Raw genomic sequence first — 21,790 nt, forward strand, 5'->3', positions numbered from 1 at the left:
AGTTGAGGGACTTGAAAGAGAGCTTTATCACTATCTGGTGACATCTTGGTGCTGATATGGTGAAGTGGGTTGAAGAGAAAGTCAAGTCAAAGGATTTCTTTTCAATATGTTCTATGTCCACCGACTAGTCTGAACACTATTTTGATTAATATTGCGTTTGTGGAAAATGAAAAATCCATTTGTTTGTATCCATCTCAGGGGCTGCCATTTTGCCTTTTCGTGACTCTTCCTGTCAACTGAATATTGACTTGCTTGTGACTTGAAGGTTACAACTTGAGACTTACTTGTAACTTACACACATTGTATATGACAGTCCCACTTGTGCTCAACTGGAATCCCTCAAAGGGGACCTCCAAGTCAATATCCCACTTTGCTGTTTTCTGTATGAATACATGCCAGCTCTCGATCAATTTCGCAGGAACACAGACGCCACCGACGAGAGACATTTGAAGCCACCTTTAATTGTCATTTGAAGCAGTGCCAATTTATACACAATTGATGAGCACAAGCAATGAACAGCATGTCATTCATTATATACATGAATTTGCTCAATAACACAAAACATCAATCAGATACGAATCAGTTCCAGCGAGACATCCCAGAGCCTAAAAAGTTCAGTTCCGTAGCGCCGGACATGGCCGTCGCCGCTGAAACTCATACTTATTATTAAATAACTGAATACATAACATATACAGGAGAGCACAAATACATGGAGCACGCCAGTGTGATACATTTGCCTGAGATGAGCACATTCCAACCTGCCGGCGCGGATCACAGGGCGATAATCGGCTCAGGGATCTCCTCCTCGGCCTTCTCCATCAGTTTGTTGGTGTCCACCACGTCGGGCTGCGTCCGATCGCGGCCGAAGTACAGCGGGTTGTCGAAAGTGGGCAGCGAGCGTGGCGACTTCTTGTACAGGAAGAAGGCGAGGACGGCCAGTGAGGACGTGAGGGTGATGATCAGCACCACGATCAGGCTGGTATGGGCCCGTGAGCTTCCATCTGCACCTCCCTGTGCCTCTGCACACATTTTGGTGGATCATGGGGTTATTTTTCCATCACGTTTTTAAAATTTGTTCAACATACAGGTTTTAAAAAGCAGTTTCAAATCAATTTTTGTTTCCCAGTAAAATTCATCATAATCCAGCCATCCATCTTGTATCTCTGCAAGGCGGATGTGCCAACCACTTTTTCGTGCCACTCTCGTTAATTAAATCCATACTCTTTCAATTTGGGTGCGCTCTTAATGTACAATGTTGCCACAGTTAACGTGAATAAAAACAAAATACATTTCAACTGCAAAGAAACTAAGTTACTGTACTGATTACTTGACTTTAAAAGTAGTAGTAGTTTATTAAGTTACTGATTACTTTATTACCGATTTATTTTTCCCCCCAAAAATCCCGATACAAACCAAGAAGGAGACTTTTTTTGTTTCTTGTTATAAAAGATGTAAAAGCAGTGCAGAGGGGTAATTTCTTTTGACCACCATATCTTTTGAATCCCCGAAATGATCAGGAAAATTTGACACTATGCTTAGACCACCTTTAAACACAAAGAAAAATAATTTAGGCCAATTCCCAAGAATTTAAATTATAACATCTGGAATTAGCTCCAATGATTGCTTCAAACCAAACTACCTGATTTCCTGTTCAATTTCAGATTTTTATTTTTGTGTGTGGAATTTTGACAGCCTGTTCGTGAAAAGAATTCTAATTAAAAAAAAAGGGGGGACTTACGTGATTCAGGGTCCTTATCTTTGGGCATCACTGTGGGGTAACAAGGAAACAAACGTCATTTACACTAGTTTGAAGTGCTTTCTTTCACTTTTGGCACGAGCAGACGCTACCTTTTGGTGTTTCACAGATGTACGCTCGGTCATTCCACTTCAAGCCGGACGACCAGTCCCCATCTGGGGTTCGTATCTCTCCGTAGTCCCTCTCAGCTGCGTCTGCACCCCAGTTCGTGTAGTCCAATACTGTTTTATCCAACCACAGCCACGTGCCTGATACCAACGTAGGATTTAGATGAGAATTTTCCGATTTTCTTATGAAATGACCCTTTTTTTAAAAATACATGCAAAACGTACCCTTGTGCGTTTTGTACAGTCCGATCCAGAAGGAACTGTGGCTGTCTTGGAACACCTCCACGTTGCTTTGAATGAACGCTTGCTCTTCAGGATCTTCGATGCTGGCCAAAAATCCACCTGAATAATAGGAAGCGACCGCGTTTTAATTCGTCAAGCAAATGGGGTTCAAATTTGGTGAAAAGAGTGCTCAAGGGCCGCAATTTTTCAACCGGCCATTTATAGATTTGATCAAAAGTGCGCGTTAAAAACGTAAAATTACTGTGAAATTATATGAATCTAGCGTTGATACCTTGAGATATACGTTTAATTTGTTCGGTGACCACACTTGTGACTCGAAACGCTCGCATTTAAAATCCCATTTTCCCACTGAAATGACCACTCAACATGTAGTACTCTATAATATTGTAATAGGTAAAAATATAGATGAACAACATAATTAAATAAAATGTAAGGAATTTTGATTAGTTTGTGCATCACGATTTACTGATGTAATTCAAATAAATTTGCCAGAAGTGTACAGACATGCAGACACAAACGAAGAAGAAAAACACTTATTCGATTACTGCTGTAAGTGACTCAAGATGCTGTAATATTATCATGCCATCAGTCATTTTTTTGTGGATGACACAGTTCAAAGAGTTAAGCTTTAAGCATTTCTTAATTTCTGTCAGAAAAATCAATTGACAAAAAACAAACAAAAAAAAAAACAAAAACAAAAACATTTTGTCATAAGTTGATGAAACACATCGACACCACACACACACAAAATACATCTTACCATGTCTCGCGCAGCTTGTGGCAGCATCCGGCCACTCAATTTCATCGGTGACAAACATGTAACAGCGACTCTTATATGGCAGCCACGTGTAAGTCTGGCTGTAATCCGCCACGGCGTCATCGGGGCAAACGCCCGGGTAGTTGGCTGACTGTGTTGGCGGAACATCTGCGAGAGACTTTTGGCATCAGTGATGGGCATGTGACATTCCAAAATGTAACCTGATAGATACAGTATTACTCATTACCCTCTTTAAAAGGTAATTTGTTGCATTACAATATCCCTGTTTAATAATTTGCTTCAAACCAGCGGTTCTCAAAGTAGGACAAAATCCATCCAGAAATGAGGCCAAGGCTTTATTCTTTAACATTATTAGTGACATTGTAACCTTAGCATAACTTTATGCAGAGTTAACGCTAATGCAGCTAACACAGCTAACACTGTGATTATATTGTTGACAAATAAAAAAAAAAAAAATGTTCTTAAATAATGATTACTCAAATTATATGTTAAATACAACATGCACTCATATAAGTGTTTGGGGGGGAAAAATTAATCAATCAAAGGCAACTCTTTATTTTTCTTCAATACAACTAGACTGTCCTTAATAAAGGATTAAAAATGTTTGCGTCTCTGTAACATTATGCATAGTTGAACATTTAATTTGGTGATTGTTCCACACACCACTTGTACTAGTAAGTTGCTGCACTTGTAAGTCAAGTTAACAGTGTCTGACATTTAACTTGTCGGTTTGGCTGTATTTGACATTGTTTGTTCACTAAATACTTTGCAGTTCACTCATTCGTTTGTTTACATTTTTTACTCGTTCGTTATTAGCTAGCTAGCTAACTAGTGATTGGTTACTTTGTTTCGTGTTGTTCATTAGATTATTTTTTTAATTCAATATTTTGCTTGTGGGTTTGTTTATTTGTCAAATTGATCACTGGTTGTTAGTTAATTCTTTTTTTTGGATTGTTATTTGTTTGTTGATTCATTTGTTTGGTAGTTTGCTTAATCTGTTATATAGTTTGCGTGTTAGTTACGTTGCTCACTCACATTCATTTGTTTATTTGTGTGTTCATGGTAGAGTGAATTTGTTCGCTTGCAGTTTATTTATTTATTTTTTAGTTCATTTGTAGGTTTTGTCCCTGTCTGTTTGCAGCTTGGTACTTAGTTAATTAGGTCTTTTCTTTGGTTTGTTCGTTTATTCATCACTTAGTTACACAGGTCAACGGCAAATTTTAATCAGCGATTAATTTTTTTGTGTCCCTAAAACATATTTTTGACGCTGTTTTAAAATAAGTTGTTGAGTTTTTGAGATATTTTCTTTTTTATTAGTTTGTTCATTTCTAGTTGTCTGTTTGTGATGCATAGTGGTGTTTCAAACATTTATCTAAAAAAAAGAAAACTAATTTATTTGTCTGCGTGTGTGTGTGTGTGCGCGTGAGCTCGCACCTGTCGATTGCATGCAAACGGCAAACATGGTGCGATTGCAGGGGGCCGTTTTGAATTTTCCATCCACATCCAAATATGCACATGGCTGGTCTTGGCTGGGCTCCCCTTCGCCCCAGCTGGCGAAGTTCATGTGCCAGCCGTCAACATACCGAAAATAGCCCCCGGTCTGAAAGCCAGATATACAAAATTTACCAACGTGAAATATGTTTTCATCACAGTGACTTTTTTGTGCCAGTTGCACCTTTTCTTTGTTCAGCCCGATCCACAAAGGCGAGTTGAGATTCAAGGCCAACAGCTCCACGTAGGCCAGCGTCCACTCGTTCCTCAGACTGGCCAGGTTGGCTTTGTTGCCGTCGCAGTGCCTCTTGGCGCCATCCCACGTCATGTTGACAGGTACGGCCAAGATGCTGTCGTTTCCCAGGGATACAAAGATGTTGGGAACGGCCGCTTCGGATTGGGATGGGAGACCCGGGTCTGTTGAGGACGAGGAAAAATGAAGCCTGGGGTAATTCAAGAGCAATTAATTTGGATAAAGTTCTACAAATTAAAACTGATCCCAGGGTTCTCCAACATTTTGGGTCCGGTAACCTTTGACAGTAGGGGACATGTATTACAAGGAAAAAGTCATAATATCCCAATACCAAAAAAAGCATAATTATCACATGTACCCTTAAATATTGTAAGAATCAAAAAGTTGCCTATTTTTGAGAAGTCAAGCTCTTCCGGAATGATAAAAAAAAAATTGGGGGGGCGGGGTCGGGGGGAGTTAGGAGAATAGTAATTTTTTTCCGGAGAGAAGAACAAAGACATATTTTATCAGGAAAACAAGTTTAAATGATTCAAATGTCACATTTTACAAGATAAAGTTACAAGGAAACAAAGTCATGCTTAAACTGGTGAATTTCAAAAATACAACTTTATTCTAATAATATATTTTTTTTTCTTCTGGAAACAAATCTATTTATTCTCTAAAATTGGTCTACAATTTCAATTTGTCAGTGCAGCAAAAGATGATCATTGTTATCAAAAGTAAAAACAGATGTTTGCAAATGTTTTATTTTGATTCAACGCGAAGATATTTTGGTAAACTGGTGCCAGTGCGCCCAATGTAAAACTGGCGTAAATTCATCGTGCCAGCACAAGTCTAGTCTACCATCCTTTGGGCCAAAAACTCCTACACATACCAAAAACTCTCAATGTATATTCTGTTATTTCATCATTTTTATTTGCATTGACTTGTTGGTGGTTGTTCCAACTCTTTTTGATGCTAAAGGTGGTGGACGATTTAACAAAATTAGAAGGGGCTTCGTCAAGACACACTTACCAAGACCTCTTGTACAGATGAATCCATTGGTGTCATTGCAGGACTTGATCAACCATTTGCCAATTCCATTAGTGGGGTTGTTGGTCATGATAACACAACTTTCCTAGTTGAGAACAACACAATATTAGATGCAGGTACTGTACTAATTACCGGGTGATTTCACTGGCGTATAATTCATGATTAGAAATAACAGCGGTACGGTAATCTCAGACGTTACCAACAGGAGGCGCTAACATGTACCTTGAAATGCCCTCAGCTGGTCAGATGGGTTGCTCAAGAGAGTGACACGTGTACAGATCTAAGGCTCTCAGGTGCGCTCTGAGATTTGGGACTTTAAAATGCACCTTATGGTCGTGAAAATAGATTTCTCACGTTTGATCATAGTACAGGCCTGAAGACATCTGTGAACTTATTTTTCATCTGAGTCAAAGCGCCGCCTACTGGTTAAAGCAAATATCAGTTATTTTCTTTGAATTCTTTTTGTCTGAGCAGGTTAAGAATGTCCACGTCATATTTTCTAGGATGATTGTTTAGGCCTTCAGGAAGAAAATAATTTATTGATAAGCACAATGAGTGGCTTTTCTATGCAGAAATGAAAGGTAATACCACTGTTATATATTGACAGGTAGCGCCAAAATCTTGAAGTGGCTGGCAAAATTCATTTGTGGCGACCTTCCACAGTTAAACGTTGACAGTATGCAAGACCAACAAATTAAGACATAACGGCCGATCACAAAATGTTCTAGCAGTTCCGATTGGTGTAGTCTTCAAAAACATTATAATGTGTGAATTCTACGTTTTAATTCTTCAAGATTTACCTCGTTCCATCGTTGATAAAAAGTCCCTGGACGACGCCGATGTGTCTAAAGACAATAGAAATAGTTAGACCCAAAGCAGCGAAAAAATAATTCTAGTCCGTTCAAACACACTGTAAATTGAGTTTTTGCTCTTACAGAGTAGCCCCAGTTAGTATATCGCCTTGGTTTACCGTCGCTCCAAAAAAACGCATCTTGCTTTAAACTGTTCAGACCGATCCACAGGTCTGCTGCCACTTCAGCCATTTTGGTGACTAAATACGCTGTAAATTTGAAAAGAAAGGCAGTTCTTGAACAACCATGACACTTCCTCTGCAATGTATGATATTATAATATAAACGCCAGTTTACCTTGCACCCGCCTCGTGGGTATAGAGGCTAAATTCCCACCCATGGAGTAACACTGCTTCCTTGCCTCTTCCCACGTGGTCTTGCGATTACTGTTGATGCTGTAGCACTAGCAACGTCAAAGTAAGGAGTACTTTTAGACACGCTTTTACTGACTGTTTCTACTACAGCAACGATCCAAAAGGAACATTCCCGATTGAGACTACAAAGAAAAAGGTGGACTGAAAGTCTAAAACAGATGTTGGCAAACTGTTGATCCCAGGGGGTAGATTTGAGAAAGGACAGATGAGCTAGTTCAATTTTAGATGAGTGAGCGAATAGCAAAAAAAAAGTGTACATGATAAAATGTAATTCTTAACTAATTCACTAATTATTTAATAAGAATGCAAAATAAATACTGTATATAAAACTGTTGGTTTTATTTTACTTCAAATTTTACTTTACAGATAATAAATCAATAATTTGGAGGATTGAGTTGAGTCAATCCTCACAGCACTCACGCCAGGTTGACTGGCGATTTATTTCTTTTGCAATTTGTGTAAAAAAGAAAAAAAACGTCAAAATATAGCAAAACCCTGAGTTAACGTTTAGATGGCATAAGATGAAATGCAGTTGTGGCATATTTTGAAATTTATTTAAAGTGTAACTTTTTTTTTTTTGAACACCAGTCAGAAAGAGGAGAGAGTGAAGACTATCCCGAAGTGCTTTCAATATCTTCATGAATCAAGAGGTACATTCCACTTTGCATCATGTCTCAAGCAAGGTTGTAAGAGTTAACTAAAACAAACGAAATAATGAACACTAAAATTTAAAAACATTTTAGTTAACAAAATAAAATTTTAAATGATAGAGACTGTTTTTTTTTTAATAAAAATGACTAACAGAAACTGTATATTATCATCTGGGAGTTGTGGTTGCCCTGAAAACCAACTAAAACTAACTAAATAAAAAAAAAAAGTAACCAAATCCAAACTGTTATATTCCTAGTATCAAGATACGATGCATGAAAATTAAAAAAAAAAAATCCCATCAATTATTACTAGTGGAATGTCCAAAATGTAACAAATTTAACAAGTTCCACCATATTGAAGGATGTCAATATCCTTACCCTGGAGTCAAATTTGGTCCACTTGAGCGGACAGCCGCCTTTGGGCGCAACCGTGGGGGCTGCGGTGGTGTTGACAGGCGTCGTCGTCCCGCGTTTGCAAACAAACTGATGTTCCTCACCGCAATTGAAGCCGCGCCACAAGCCTGCGAGCACGGATGATGACAACATCGGATCAGGCCTGTCTACTAGAGACACAAATGCTTTTCATGTCTTCAGTTTTTGCTTGTCTCTTCCCTTTCAAACTACAAATTAGATTATTGTTCTTGATATTGGAGTCTTTTGTCGTCACCGTTTTTTGTTTTGTTCCTTTCTTTGTCTGTCCTGTCTCCAATCATTTTATTATCGTTGTACTGAATACTTTTGTCGTTATAGTGAACTTCCGATATTTACTCACCCATAAAGTAGGACATAGCGACACAGTTCTCATCATAGCTATTCTGATTTGGTTGGTCCTCGTCCCATCTTTGGTACCCCACTGAAGTACCATCCATCCACCTTGAGTGACACACACACACACACACACACACAAAAGGATTACACTACAGCGCTTTTACAGTTTTCTTTCTTCCTCAGTTGCTTGTCTATATTTGTCAGATTAGAATTGAGTTTCTCAAAACTACTTGTTCAATTTTATCATCGCGCACACATCCAAAAGCAGCTTCTCATTTTTTTGAACAAGTTATTTGGGCACACAAATAATTTTCCCACATTATCAATTGTTGATCAAAATCACAATGGGTCTCTCTCGAATTGTTGACCTACACCTTTTAAAATTCGGGGAATTAGTTAATCATATAAATCTTAACGTGCAAAAGTGGCCGCACAAGTTGTCATATGTCGAGCATATTTCTATACATTTCCATTGGACTTCTTTCCCAGACGAGTCATGACTTTTTCCTAACAGAGGGAATTTTACTCATTTTCCAAGCGCTTCCCAGCAAAATCTGGATCGTTGACACGTGCGCAAACGCTTGACAAATTATTATTTTTTTCTAATAGCAGCAAAAGCGTTCCTATTCTTACTAACCAAAATGAGCCATCTAGGTCCACGGATAAACCAATGTAGTAGGTCCCATAGCTTCTGGAAACCTGCATTGACAAAGACAAACGGATCAACTTTTTAATCTTGGAGTTGAGCATTCATCAAGCCACTGGAAACATCCGCACCTGTTTCCATATGAAGATGTTTTCAGCTTCGCTGTTGATTGTCACCAAGTCGCCGTGGTGCTGCTTGCAGTAGTGACGAGCGTCTTCCATGGCCATTGAGACTCGGTTGATGTAGTACTGACCCCCTCGCCACTCAAGCCAACCATCTGAGGTCGTGTTAAAGTCTGTTGAGTAGAGGAGGTCAGAAATATTGATGACACAACTCAACCGTGATGTGCATTTTGCAGAGTGTCTAGTTACCGATTGCTGTGTCATTTGGAGGTGGCTTTGGAGTCACTCCTGTAAATCGAAAACATATGAGGCATGACTCGTTTGTCGCTGAACAAGGTTACCGTATACCTGGTTGTTTTGTGGAAAGAAATAATCATTCCGCAACGTTCATTACCCGCACGGATTTCACAAAGCCAGTCGTTGTAGCTCTCACAGTGGACGTCGTTCCACGAGCCCGTGTCATCGGCTCGATAAATGCGGAACTCCGCACAAGATTCTGAATTTTGAAAATTATTTGGCTCGCCCTCTTGCCAGTGCAGAAAGTTTACCTGTAGGGAAAAAAAAGCAAAGTAGAAAAATCGTATGAAACGATATATCTACTAGGGGTGAAACAAAAAAAACTATTTGAATCAGAAATTCAGTTTGGATTTAACAGCTGTGAATCCATCATATCGAGCCAAATGGAATTGCACTTACCGGGGATCCATCGCTCCAAACATAACCTGCAATCGGGTCAGCAATATGAAGTCCAATCCAGGCCTTCCCGTGGCTGCAGCAAATAAAAATCACAAAATGTGAATGCAGTAATGAGTTCTACATTCCATTTGTTTTAAAAAAAAAAATGTGGAAAAATCATTTGTCATGTAACCGATGTTGCAGTATGTCCTTGTTTCTCTTAACACAACAGTGCGTACCGTCCCACAAACAGCTCAGCGCTACTGTGGATGCTGAGGAGATCTCCTCCGATGGCCCGACAGAAATCTCTGGCTTCAAACCAGGTCTTCTCGTATGAACGGGGACCGGTGAAGAACTGGAGAGTGAGAGGATTTTTTGGAATAAATGATTGAGCACAGAGACAGAGAATTCGCTTCAAAAGTCATGCAAAACAAAAGTTCCACCTGTCATATAATTTGGGCTCAGCTTGAACTCCCAAGTGTATTTCACATTTGTTTGTTTTTGTGATGCCACCGCAGAACCAAAGGTGGCGCCAAAGTTTAAGTATGATGATGACCGTGGACCTAAAAATTGAATTATTGAGCAAAGTAGGCTACAGTCGAGCCTAATGAGGAGAGAAAATGGATGGATGGCTACCTTTGTATGACTTAAGAATACTAACGGTTTGTTGATGGTATTTCAGTGCAACACAAACGGTGCAGCAACAAATATAGACAGACAGTATTACAGTACTCACAATCATATCTTATTTAACTTCTGATTAGCACAACCAATATTGGTGCCATACTGATGAGCTGAGAGAGGAGTTAAGAAATCACAATGTTCAGTATAATCGTCTGTCTGTCTTACGACGCCTCCAAGTGGCTACGGTTGGGCACTTCAGAAGACGCAGCACAATGGCCGTTCCATTGATAGCGTGTGACCCCAAAAATATTGAAGCCTTTTCAATTCTATTTAATTAATTTCACATTCATGCCAATGGACACTTTAGAGCAGGGATCGCAAACACAAGGTGGGCCTGGGCCTGTTCTAAAAGTAGCTCATCAATGATGGGACATTGTCATTTCCTAGGAATGTTGTAGATCTGATCATTTGAAAAGGTGAACTTTAGTAGATATTCATAGAAAAAAGTTCCGCATATTGATATTTATCCGGTTCCTAATTATTGTGAGAAATCACGGTAACGAATATAATTAATAAGAACATTAAAAAGGCAAAGAGCAAAAGTTATATCATAAGCATGTGTTAATCAGTACCCAAGCAGTAACGCTCAAATTCAAAAGAGGTTATTGATCCCGGATTTAGAGTCCTCAATGGCCCTTACTTGACTTCACAAACAAAGTTAATATGGTGACAGTTTGAGTCATTATTTCCTCTAGAAACAACTCGGAAGTCAAACGGTGTTTCAAATTCACACAAACTCCCTTTTTGAGACAAACCTTTGAGCACATGTTTCTCGTTCCTGCTCGTATCCAGCCCTCCGCACACTGTGGGGGGCTAAGCGTAGGCGGTGGCGGGGTCAAGACCGCCCCTTCGGCCAGATGCTTGCAAATGTACTTCTCCTGATTGTCGCAGGGCAGCAGATCCCAGAGGCCGGCATAAATACCAGTTATCATGGCCACACAGCCTTGTCTACTACCTTTAATGACAGGAGAAATAAAAGTATTTATTCTCACCCCTCCCAAAAATAGTATTTACACTGTGAAACATCGAATTAATTAAAAATTAAAAAACTAACAAATCAAAACATCTTTTGTACTCTAAAAGTTTGGACTTTTAATGTTGCAAGTTTAATGTTGTTAATGCCCTAATGCCTCCACAAAAGACATACCTGGCATCTCATTATTCCAGTGAGTAAACCTGACGGTGTTGTCATTGGTCCACACAAACTCATCGCTGTTCTTCTGGTTTGAGAGGCCCAGCCAGAAGTACTTCTCAGACCTTGCCCCCACCAAGCTGATCAAGAAGGCGTTGTCCACCCTGAAGACATTTACAGTCATACAGTACTGTACGTTGTACTTGTCTTGTTCCGGGGTGCATTTTAGTCGTGGGGCAGTGGCCCATCACTTCCACAATTTGGTGTTATGGGTAAAAGACTGTCTTTTCATTCCAATACTCATTTTATAATTAAGGAGGGGATATTTTGTAAAAATGCGTTTCAATTACTTTTATACAAATACAGTGGTGCCTTGACGAATGAGTTTGCTCATAACTCAAAATACAAATACTGTACATTAAACATTTTTCTCCATTGAAATCAATTGAAATGCCATTTACTTTTACCCCACAAAAACACACAAAATACTACTAGTAAATAGAAACACGAATAACACTGCAATATTATACTTATCCCAGAAAAACACAAAAATAATGAAAATATAAATACAATTTAAAAGAAATACACAATTTTTCCTGTGCTGCTCATTCCTGGCCACCTGGGGGCAGCATCAGACAGACACACACATACTGTTCTGGAGGCTCAGCTCTTCTCTCGTTTATTCAATACAAGAATAATATTAGTTATTTGTCGTAAAGATTAAAGAATATATATGCCTATGACACAAGAGCGGTTAAAATAACAACGATGGAGTGATGCGCGAACGATTACAGTTTTGTTTGGCTTAAAAAAATGACGGTAAGTCGTTACTGTGCTGTGGAGCGACATTGGTTTAAGAGAGTTATGTGTGTCTTCTAATCAAGTCGTTAGTATCCCACACAATTGATTTTAGAGAAAAACTCGAGTGAACTACATTGAAATGTAAACTATTCTTACCCATTTGACACATCAGCCAAGTAGGAGTCTGTTGCCTTGCAGTCACTCTTGGCCTCTTCAAACGTTTTGGTCTCTGTCCCTACAAAGTAGCAGTAGGAGCCATGTCGTTTCCAACCCTGGAAAACAAATCAAAACGACTTTGTTTTGGGTCCATACAAAACAAACAAAAAAAACATTTGTGGGAGGTAACGATAGTACACTAGTTGAGTAGATTTATTAGGTATCATTTGGTCTTCATCACTCTGTAGCATTTTAAATGGATGGAAAGTGCGATAGAAATTTTAAATAAATTATCATAGAGATTTGCTTGATTTTCATGATTTTTGAAACCTTATTTGATATACTTTTTGTAATGATTCAGATTTGAATGGGTTGTGTACATCTATTTTCCGATGTGCGTCTGCTTTAAAAGACATTTAATATCACCACTTAACGTGCTACTTCTACTCTTGTCTCTCACAATTTTTTAGTGTATCTAAACTTCTGTACTTATGTCGAGATTGTGAGTATTTTTGCGAAATATGGATTTGAATTTCCAATGATAACTAAAAAAAAAATCACACTCACAGCTTTGCAGCCAAAATCTATATGAACTTCATCTGGCACGTGGTTCGTGCTACTCTGCTTCATGCAGATGAATCCGTGTTTCTCATCACAGGAGCGGTCTGCCCAGTTTCCATTCTGTGGGGCACAAATAATGTTCAATTAATAATATATGATACATATGATTATGGGGGAAGAGGAAAAAAGTAGCTACATTTTCTCCTTACCTCGCCCCGAATGAGAACGCAGTCCTCGTCGTCCGTCAAGAGGGTCGGTTCGCCATACTCCCAGCTGCTGAAGGTGATGTCGGCCAGGTCGCTCCACTCAAAAAGGCCCTCGGTCCTCCTGTCGTTCAGGCCGATCCAGAGCTCGTCGGTGGAGGCTGCATACAGTGAGTGTTAACCCCCCAGTTATTTCCAGCACGTTCTTTCTAATATTAAACAATACAACTTTACTTATTGCGCATTTCACAACAGCTGGAGCTGTAACAAAGCAGTTTACATACACTATAACAAAATAGGATTAATCATAAATTCATTCCGTCTCCAAACCACTTATCCCCACATGGGTCAAGTCGCAGTTAAAAAAAAAGTGTTTTGCTGTTTTACTACATAATGGTCACATTAATCTAAGCATTAGCCAGCGGTGGTGTATAATGTATTAAATTAACATTAACATTAATATTAATATTATTATTACACAAGTGATTATTAACAACACTTTTACAGTAAATATATGTTGCTTATATTTTGGCCATCCCATAATATAATTAGTGCTGCCAATGGATTCCATTTTTTAACCAATTCATTACAAAAGAAATCCATAATTAATTGCGATTAATCACATTTTTCAACTATTATTTTTTTCGTGAAGGTTTGAACCGATATTTACTTGAATCATATCTTGGAATTAATGTAAAATAGCCAAATATGAAGTGCATTTTAAATCAAAGACTGTTCTAATAGCTTTCCTTGATCCTTGAATACGATTTAAATTGATTTTCTAAGAAAAAATTCTCATAACTGATACACGACATTTAGTTCTGCCTGCAAGCACCACACTGCAGCAGCGTTGGCTCACAAGGCCCAGTGGTAACTTGAGCAGGGTGTTTTGTTCAGAGATGATGTGTGATTTGGCTTTGCAAAGTATGCAAATTGTTTATGAAATAAATAAAACTGCGTTAACTGAGTTAAAATATTTAACTGCATTAAAAAGTTTTGCTGACTCTCCTTTGACATATTGGGACCCACATAAACCAAGGACTCCCTGTATGGTGATAATTTAGAATATTTTTATATATCAAGCAATAATTGTGATAATTTAGAAATGTAATTTGGATATAAAACGGTTTACATTTTTATTTTGACATTTTCTACCTGCTAAAACAGTCTCATATAGTTCAACTGCCTCCAACTTTTGTGTTTGCCCACCGTATCCCAGTTGAGAGACAACAAAGCTGTGGTCCTCAATGTTGCGCATGCTCACAAGCTCCCCCTCCTCCTTGCGACAGTCCTTCTGTGCTTCGGACCACGTTTTGGGGGTCCGAAGGAGGTGGAAGCAGTGGCCGTTGTACGGAATCCAGGGGACTGAACAGAATCCTTGCTCAACTAGAGACATTAAAGGAAAATAGACACGTTTCTCAATGACGACATAACATTAAATATAGTGGTAACTTGGCATATGAGTTGAATTTTAATCATGTGTGAAATCCGTTTTCCCCTTTGAAATGAATGCAGATAAGCCTTTCCTGACCCCTGCCAAAAAATAGTTATGTTTTAGCTCCAGAAAAATAGCACTGTTTTATATTTGTGTTTAGCTGTAACTTTGTCAGGTCCACTATCTTATTAAGCACACACAATGAAAAAGCCATGCTGTAATCACCCTCTAAACAAACAAAAAAAATACATAAATCTGCCTATAATTTCCTCTTATATATTTCCTGCGCTCCCCCAGAAATATTTGAAAAATATTGGGGAAAGAAAATCTGCAAAAATGTGGGTGTTGAACTGCGAGTATACAGGAATCCACTATATTCTTAGTCCGAAAAAGGACTCATATATTTTTTCTACACTTTATTGACTCATTTAACAAACAATATACCAGTCTAGCATAACATATTCAGTTCAATTAGTACTGTCGCTTTATGAGCAGTTGGGTCCTCCTTTTTGTATGTACCGTATTTTTACGGTCACAAGACGCGCTGCATCAAAGGGCGCAACACCAGGTGAGGGTGCTATTTCCCTATTTAATGCATATACTAGGCGCACCGCACTACAAGGCGCTAGCTCAGCTCGCGCTAGTTCAACTGCCTCGCTCTAGCTGCTTGCGCAACTGCCTCGCGCTAGCGCGCAACTGCCTCGCGCTAGCCCGAGCCTCGGCTGCTCGCGTTAGCGTTAGCTGCTCTCGCACTAGCATTAGCTGCTCTCGCAAGCTCGGCGGCTTGCACGAACTCAGCGGCTTGCGCGAACTCAGCGGCTTGCGCGAGCTCGCTGGTGCCAGCTCACCAGGACTCAATCCCCTAAGAGATTGTTGCCAGAGGTATCACCCCAATTGAATGACAGATGTCATGAAACGATTAGGAATCATTGCTAATAACAATAACTCTTACCAATAAAAGGTGTCTTGGTAATAGTCTACTAGACAACATCAGAGGAGGGACTTCACTGGTCACCACACTCCTTAGAGTCACGGTTTCAAATCAAAACCAAAAAAAAAACTCAGCATACAAGCAAACAATGAAACAAAGAAATATGATTAACACAAAACATGTATCTCTCATGCCATCTATATACCAAAATAAATAAAAATAACACAAAAAGATTATAGCAATGGCTTCTTGGGAGCCACTCAGACTCGGCCAATTACAGCAATGGCTTCTTGGGAGCCACTCAGACTCGGCCAATTACAGCAATGGCTTCTTGGGAGCCACTCAGACTCGGCCAATGACATGGCTGTTTAGAGAGATGTGCTGTTGTGCTTTGGGCTTTTTGCAGTCTGTTGTCTAAACCTGGGACGTTTCTTGCTTGCAATAACATAAATGATAAGACAGACTACAACATTGTGGACAGCTGCCCTTTTGTCCAGCTTTCTCCTACACCATCACCCAAACACCATAGTCACATAATGTATAAGTCACGGTCAATTTGAAGCATATATGACTCAGACTTTGTCCAGCAGGGTGTGCTAACATGCGCTCCGAACAGCCCAATGAGTAAAAAGGTTGATGGTCGCGAGTGATGCTTAGTCCTTATAATGGGCGTGTCGCTTTAAAAGGCGCTTTGATTGTTTTGGGGAAGATTAGGGACTTTAAAGAGCGCCCTATGACCCGGAAAATACGGTATTTTACTGCCCCTGGTGGCCAAAAAACGCACAACAGATGGAGCGGCGCAGTGAATGCACGAAAACATGATGAACAAATTGTTTAATTCTTTAAATTGAATTATGTTATGACTGTATATTTTTTGTCAAGTACAATACTGTAAGTGCGAATTTATTCTCATTTAAAACATGTTACACTTTTATTTTCGTTTTGTGTCGGGCTGAAAATAATGTCATTTTTATTCATTTCAAAAGAGAAAGACGTGTTTGGAGTTAAAACCTGGGTCATGTGACTAATTAACTTATCAAAACTTGTCGAATTGAACATCACATATGAATGCCCAAAAAGATGCCTCCCACAAATGCCCCATGATACTTTTTGTACTAATTTGAGTGAAAAGTGAGGGTGTACCTTGTGGAGGAAGAGGCGGAGCTCCAGGTTTGTAGCAGATATAGCCGATCTTCTTTGAACAGGGCAAAGATTCCCACCTGTGTTGCCCAGCCGAGTCCAGAAGTGCACAGTTGTGACCCGGATAAGGAAGCGGGAATCCTAAAACATGAGCAAGAGTCTTCCTGTTACGACTGTGACTTGAGAGTTGACATGAATTCAAAGTCTTGTTACCTGGGTAACTACTTACCACTAGACCATCTCAGGAATCGCATGGGCTTGTTATCCGTCCACTGCCAACCATGGTCAGGGTTCAGTACCAGCCCGATCCAAAGCTTTTTCTTCACGTTTCCTAATAGTGCTGTGTGATTATAACAGAAAAGGACAGGTTCCTCTTTTTTACGAGTTGCTTCTCATTTTTATTGCTTAGCAGGGTCGCCAAGAATGACAAGAACTTCTCCGGAACAATTACATACAACCAATGGGGGGTAGTTGGGTTAGTGTAGCAAGACTCGACTGCACTCCCGAGAAAAATAGACGGTCTCATAAATTTAAACTGCATTTTATTTTTTTGTATCGTTAGTGAACAGGTTGTTAAGTTAGTTACCCGCTGTTGTGTAGTATGACCCAGTTGGCATCGAACAAAAACATGTCTTTTGTTTAGTATTTTCTGTGGCTTTGTTTTGGATTTTCTTTGAGTTGTATTTCGTGTTATTACACAGTGGTAAATTTATTTAACACTAAAATGCTCATAACGTTGCCTTCCAAGTTTTATGATGGTGACAATTTGCATTGATGTGTGGTATGCGATGTCCTTTGTAAGTAAGCCTGATGGCTTTCATCAAATCAAAATCATAAATAAAATGCTAATAATTAAAAAATGTCGTTAATTGATTAGAACATATATGACTTAATTAAACAAAAGAAATGCCTTTTAATGAATACAATTAAAATTAAAAATGTTTGTCGTTATTTTAGAGCATTATAAGGGTGAGTTGGTGTTTGTTCATTATTTTATGCCTTTAATACAATTATTGTAATTTACAAATTAATTATTTCAATAATTACTTCGCAAGTTAATTTATTCACCTTTGGCACATTAAAGCCTCCACGTTAAAGGAATAGAAGCGTCTGTTAATTATTCATTCCATTAAATTTGTTTAGTTTAAATAGAATTCAAAACATGGTTTTCACTAAGACTGTGAAATATATAAATTGGTCCAGAATGAGAATTGCATCGGTTCAAAATAATTCAATGATTCAATTTCAAATGTGTTTAATACCTACATAGACAATTAAATCAGAATCTTGTAGATTTAGATTCATTTAATCACAACAACTTTAGTTAACTTTGTTCCATTACGCTCGTGTGCGCGACTGTAGTTTTGCCGCTACAGTTTCGGAACAGCAACGCTCAAGTGCGACGTCGGGTGGGGTACTCACCTGAGATAAAGGCTTGCTCGTTGGGATCGGTGACACTGACCAGGGTGGCCCCCTGCTGTTTACAGCTCTCGTCAGCCTGCGCCCAACTCAGAACCGACTGAGAATTGAGCTGGTAGTAAGCTCCTGTGATGTGATTTTTATTCCAGTGTTCTGTAGCTGGACATTGACACAATAACAATGAAATCAGAGTTTTATTCATTCCTAGACTATACTCCAAAAAACACTCCATTGAAATGAGTAGAAATGCGTTTACTCTGTTCTAGGCTTCCTCAACCCCGGAAATATTATTGAATTGTGTTTTCTAAAAAGGGAATATGCCCCTAAAATTTAGTGCTGTATAAAAACATATAATTTTAACATGATTAAATAAAACATAAAATAATGTAACAGTTAGTCCATTCTGATTTAATTCTTCAATTCACGTCATTCTGCTGTTGCTTATGTTGTTATTTGGCAGTCATACTGTTACTGTTTGCTGTTCTTTGTCTGTATTTACATTAGATGTGTCCATATTTGTAGGCTGCGTCCTCGAGGACCCTTCGCAGGCTTGCTCCAATGAAGGCAACTCTTCATGTAGCCTCCGTGGTGAAGAAGATGAGCAGTGTCGAACAAAAATGGAGCAATGTTGGCTACGGAAATGTGCTCCGAAGCAGCCTTGCTCGGGGCCCGGCTCCATGCAAACGAAGGCGAGATTCGAAAGCCACGTGAATTTGGACTGCACGCCGGAAGTTATGTGATGTGGCCTTCTAATTTGGTGGACACAGCCTACAAGTTTGGACACAGCCATTTTCACTATTCTCATTGACTCAGTAAGTTATTAGTGGTCTTTTTTCTCATGTATATCATCTGCTGACAAGTTTTGTGTTTAAATATCCATTGCTTAAAGCAGGGGTCTTCAATCCTGTTCCTCAAGGTCTGTTTCCTGGGTGTTCTCCCTCTCGCCCTGCTGCAAAACACTTGAGCCAAGTGATCAGATAATCAGCTGGGTCTGCAGAAGCTGGATAACAATCTTGAACATTTGAATCAGATGTGTTGCAGCAGGGAGAGATGTGTATCTTAAATAAAAATCATATACTGGGTCAGGCGTATCTCAAGGCGTCGCTGTACTCATAATTCTGGGTAAGAAAACACTCTAATGAACTTTCAACTCACATGTTGTCGGGCAGTATCCCCACTGGTCATGTTCATAATTGGTCCCGATGGCACACCAGGAGCGCTTAATTGAGGAGTCATATTCCGTACAGTCTCCAAACCACCGATCTTTATACAGGAAGGGGAACATGCATGGCTTTCCATACGCATTCCCGGAAATGGAGTACAATACTGCAATGGGAAGAAGAGATTGACAAATAGAATGAAAAATCAACTGTACACTGTCGCATTTGTGCATATTTTGTTCACTTCTGCAGTTGTCATTTGCAATAATGCGCATGGTCAGTAGGAGAGACTGGACATACTGTAAAATAATTTAATGCAGGGGACACTAACCTACAACCCATGGACTACACATGAAGCTGTATCTTAAATTCATAGAATTTCCTAAAATGAACTATAATTATAGTGTAAATGTCCTTTTGTCAGTTAATAGCATACATGAGCTTTCGGGTTAATTTTTAACTATTGCTGTTTATCTGTGCAGAAGAAGGAAGTTTAAGAAATGTAGTTTACTTCTGTTTATTACACAATAGGCGGTGATTTATTTCTTTATTTAAATTTTGCATTCAACAAAAACTTCATATATTAAAAAAATAAAACCAAAAATAAATAAAATGAAGTATTTCCTACCAAAAAATCAAATGAAAAACTAGCAAAACAAACTGTAATAAAAAAATCCAAAATCATTAACCGTGCTAGCATTTTTAGAATTGTTCTAGATTTTTAAAGTTTGAAGTAGAACAAATTGTAAAAGAAATGTATACATTATTAAATTAAAACAATAAGTAACAAATCATTTTAATTTAATTTTTAAACTTTAAAGGGAGACAAATTAAAGAATAATGTAAATAAAGTAGATTTTTTTAAAACATAGAAATTTTAAAGGGGGTTAAATTATTCTTTTTTTCAATTTAATAAAAATAAGAAAATAGCAAAAGTAAGAATAAGTGCAGAATAACGTCTTGATTTTTTCAAAATTCTAAAAAAATATCAAAACTAAGGCCAGCAGAAGATGTTTTATTCTTTTTAACTTGATCATGTTCCTCAACAATAATGGACCTCCGTGCATAGTGTACCTCTGTGAGTTCTTGAGCAGGCGCCGTTGCCTGTTCCCGTAATGGTGAAGCTGTTGCCTGGTCCCGTCGTTCGGGAAAGCGACATGCCTCCATCCGACTTGAGCTCAATATAGAGCTCTGGCTTTTGGCCTTTTAGCGCCAGCAGTGTCCCGTTCACGCACTCCCATTTCTGCAAATTGCTCCTGTCGTCGCAGTCAAACAAATTGACCTCGCTGCCCACGCTTTTGCCCTGTGACCCCAGGCACTTTTTGTTGGAAGTGACAAAAATGCGGTTGCCGCTCGTCCAGCGCATCTCTTGGCAGCGGGATGACTTTTTCAGTAGGCATGAGCTCATAGCTTTGTTGTAGAGCGTAAATGGAGAATCTGCAGGGGTAAGCAAAACAGTGGGCCATCACATGCGTTCGCTTCGTGGAGACTTTTTAGCTAAGCACCAAAAACGTTCAAATCATGAGATCTGTGTTGCGAGTCCATTTGATCTATCCTGAAGTTAAAAAACAATTGTATACAATCTATTTGGTCAAATATGAACATTAATTGACATTACAAAATGTAAAATGAATAACTATTCCTCCTTGACCCTTGATTTGTGTGAGGTAATGCAATGTTAGTAAAGGAGCTTTTGATGAGGTATGTGCAATATTCATTGCATATTTATTTAGTTTATGGCACTTTTGAATAATATTATCACTTCTCCTCATCTGAAATGAACGCAACGAGACGGTTAAGATTAGTCTTTCAAAAGGTTTCACTCAAACGTAGAAAGTTTTGGGGGAAATACAATATTACAATACTTTTGCAGCAAGCGCTTATAATTTAACGCACGTGTTCACCAAATGAAATATTTAATAACGAGAATACATACAAACTAATTTAAATTTTAATTAGCCATGCGAGCTTTTGTTAAGCATCCTATCTTTGCTATTTAAGTATAATTAATATAATTGATTTAATAATTACAATTGAACCTATGCCTAAGTGACATCAAATCAGGCTTTGTGAATTAAAATAATGGTTGAATTCTTATGACAAGTCATTCGGTTCTCAGGATAACAACTTATATACATAATGTACCTGCAACAAAGGATAGTTAACATAGACAAAAGAGTGTAATAATATGAATACTTTACCATCCAATTTCAAACACAAAGACACTGGTACAAGTAGCGCAAAGGCAGCAAGCGTTATTCCGGCGTTGGACATTCTTTCGATAGGCGCCACAGTCGTGGCCTGTGCGTTGCAAGCAGCAGACTAATGAGCGTGACAATAAAAAGGAAGACTTCTTAACAAGAACTGAGCCCCGTTTTTTTTTTGTTTTTTTTTGTTGTTTCATTGAGAAAGTGGCTCCGTTC

At 38.8% G+C, this 21,790-nt stretch overlaps 1 protein-coding gene across 1 annotated transcript; it reads right to left on the reverse strand.

The window, feature by feature from the left end:
• Positions 1-441: 441 nt before the first annotated feature.
• On the reverse strand, positions 442-21,711 carry mrc1b (mannose receptor, C type 1b). The gene is made up of 31 exons (XM_088311395.1): positions 21,569-21,711; positions 20,442-20,804; positions 19,363-19,533; positions 18,211-18,366; positions 17,018-17,128; positions 16,792-16,929; positions 14,492-14,668; positions 13,289-13,443; positions 13,086-13,199; positions 12,519-12,634; positions 11,577-11,725; positions 11,185-11,384; positions 9,985-10,100; positions 9,767-9,839; positions 9,465-9,618; positions 9,320-9,358; positions 9,080-9,243; positions 8,940-9,001; positions 8,307-8,407; positions 7,913-8,055; positions 6,808-6,913; positions 6,596-6,720; positions 6,461-6,505; positions 5,643-5,745; positions 4,560-4,792; positions 4,319-4,484; positions 2,867-3,031; positions 2,089-2,205; positions 1,849-2,004; positions 1,739-1,768; positions 442-1,019 (listed from the first exon to the last, which is right to left on the reverse strand). The coding sequence occupies exons 1-31, from the start codon at positions 21,639-21,641 to the stop codon at positions 772-774; spliced, it is 4,269 nt and encodes a 1,422-aa protein (XP_088167521.1). The 5' UTR covers positions 21,642-21,711; the 3' UTR covers positions 442-771.
• Positions 21,712-21,790: the final 79 nt, after the last annotated feature.

The sequence above is a fragment of the Idiotropiscis lumnitzeri genome, chromosome 12, assembly GCF_059441095.1.
Source record: "Idiotropiscis lumnitzeri isolate Australia: NSW breed Sydney's pygmy pipehorse chromosome 12, RoL_Ilum_1.0, whole genome shotgun sequence".
Taxonomy (NCBI): Eukaryota; Metazoa; Chordata; class Actinopteri; order Syngnathiformes; family Syngnathidae; genus Idiotropiscis; species Idiotropiscis lumnitzeri.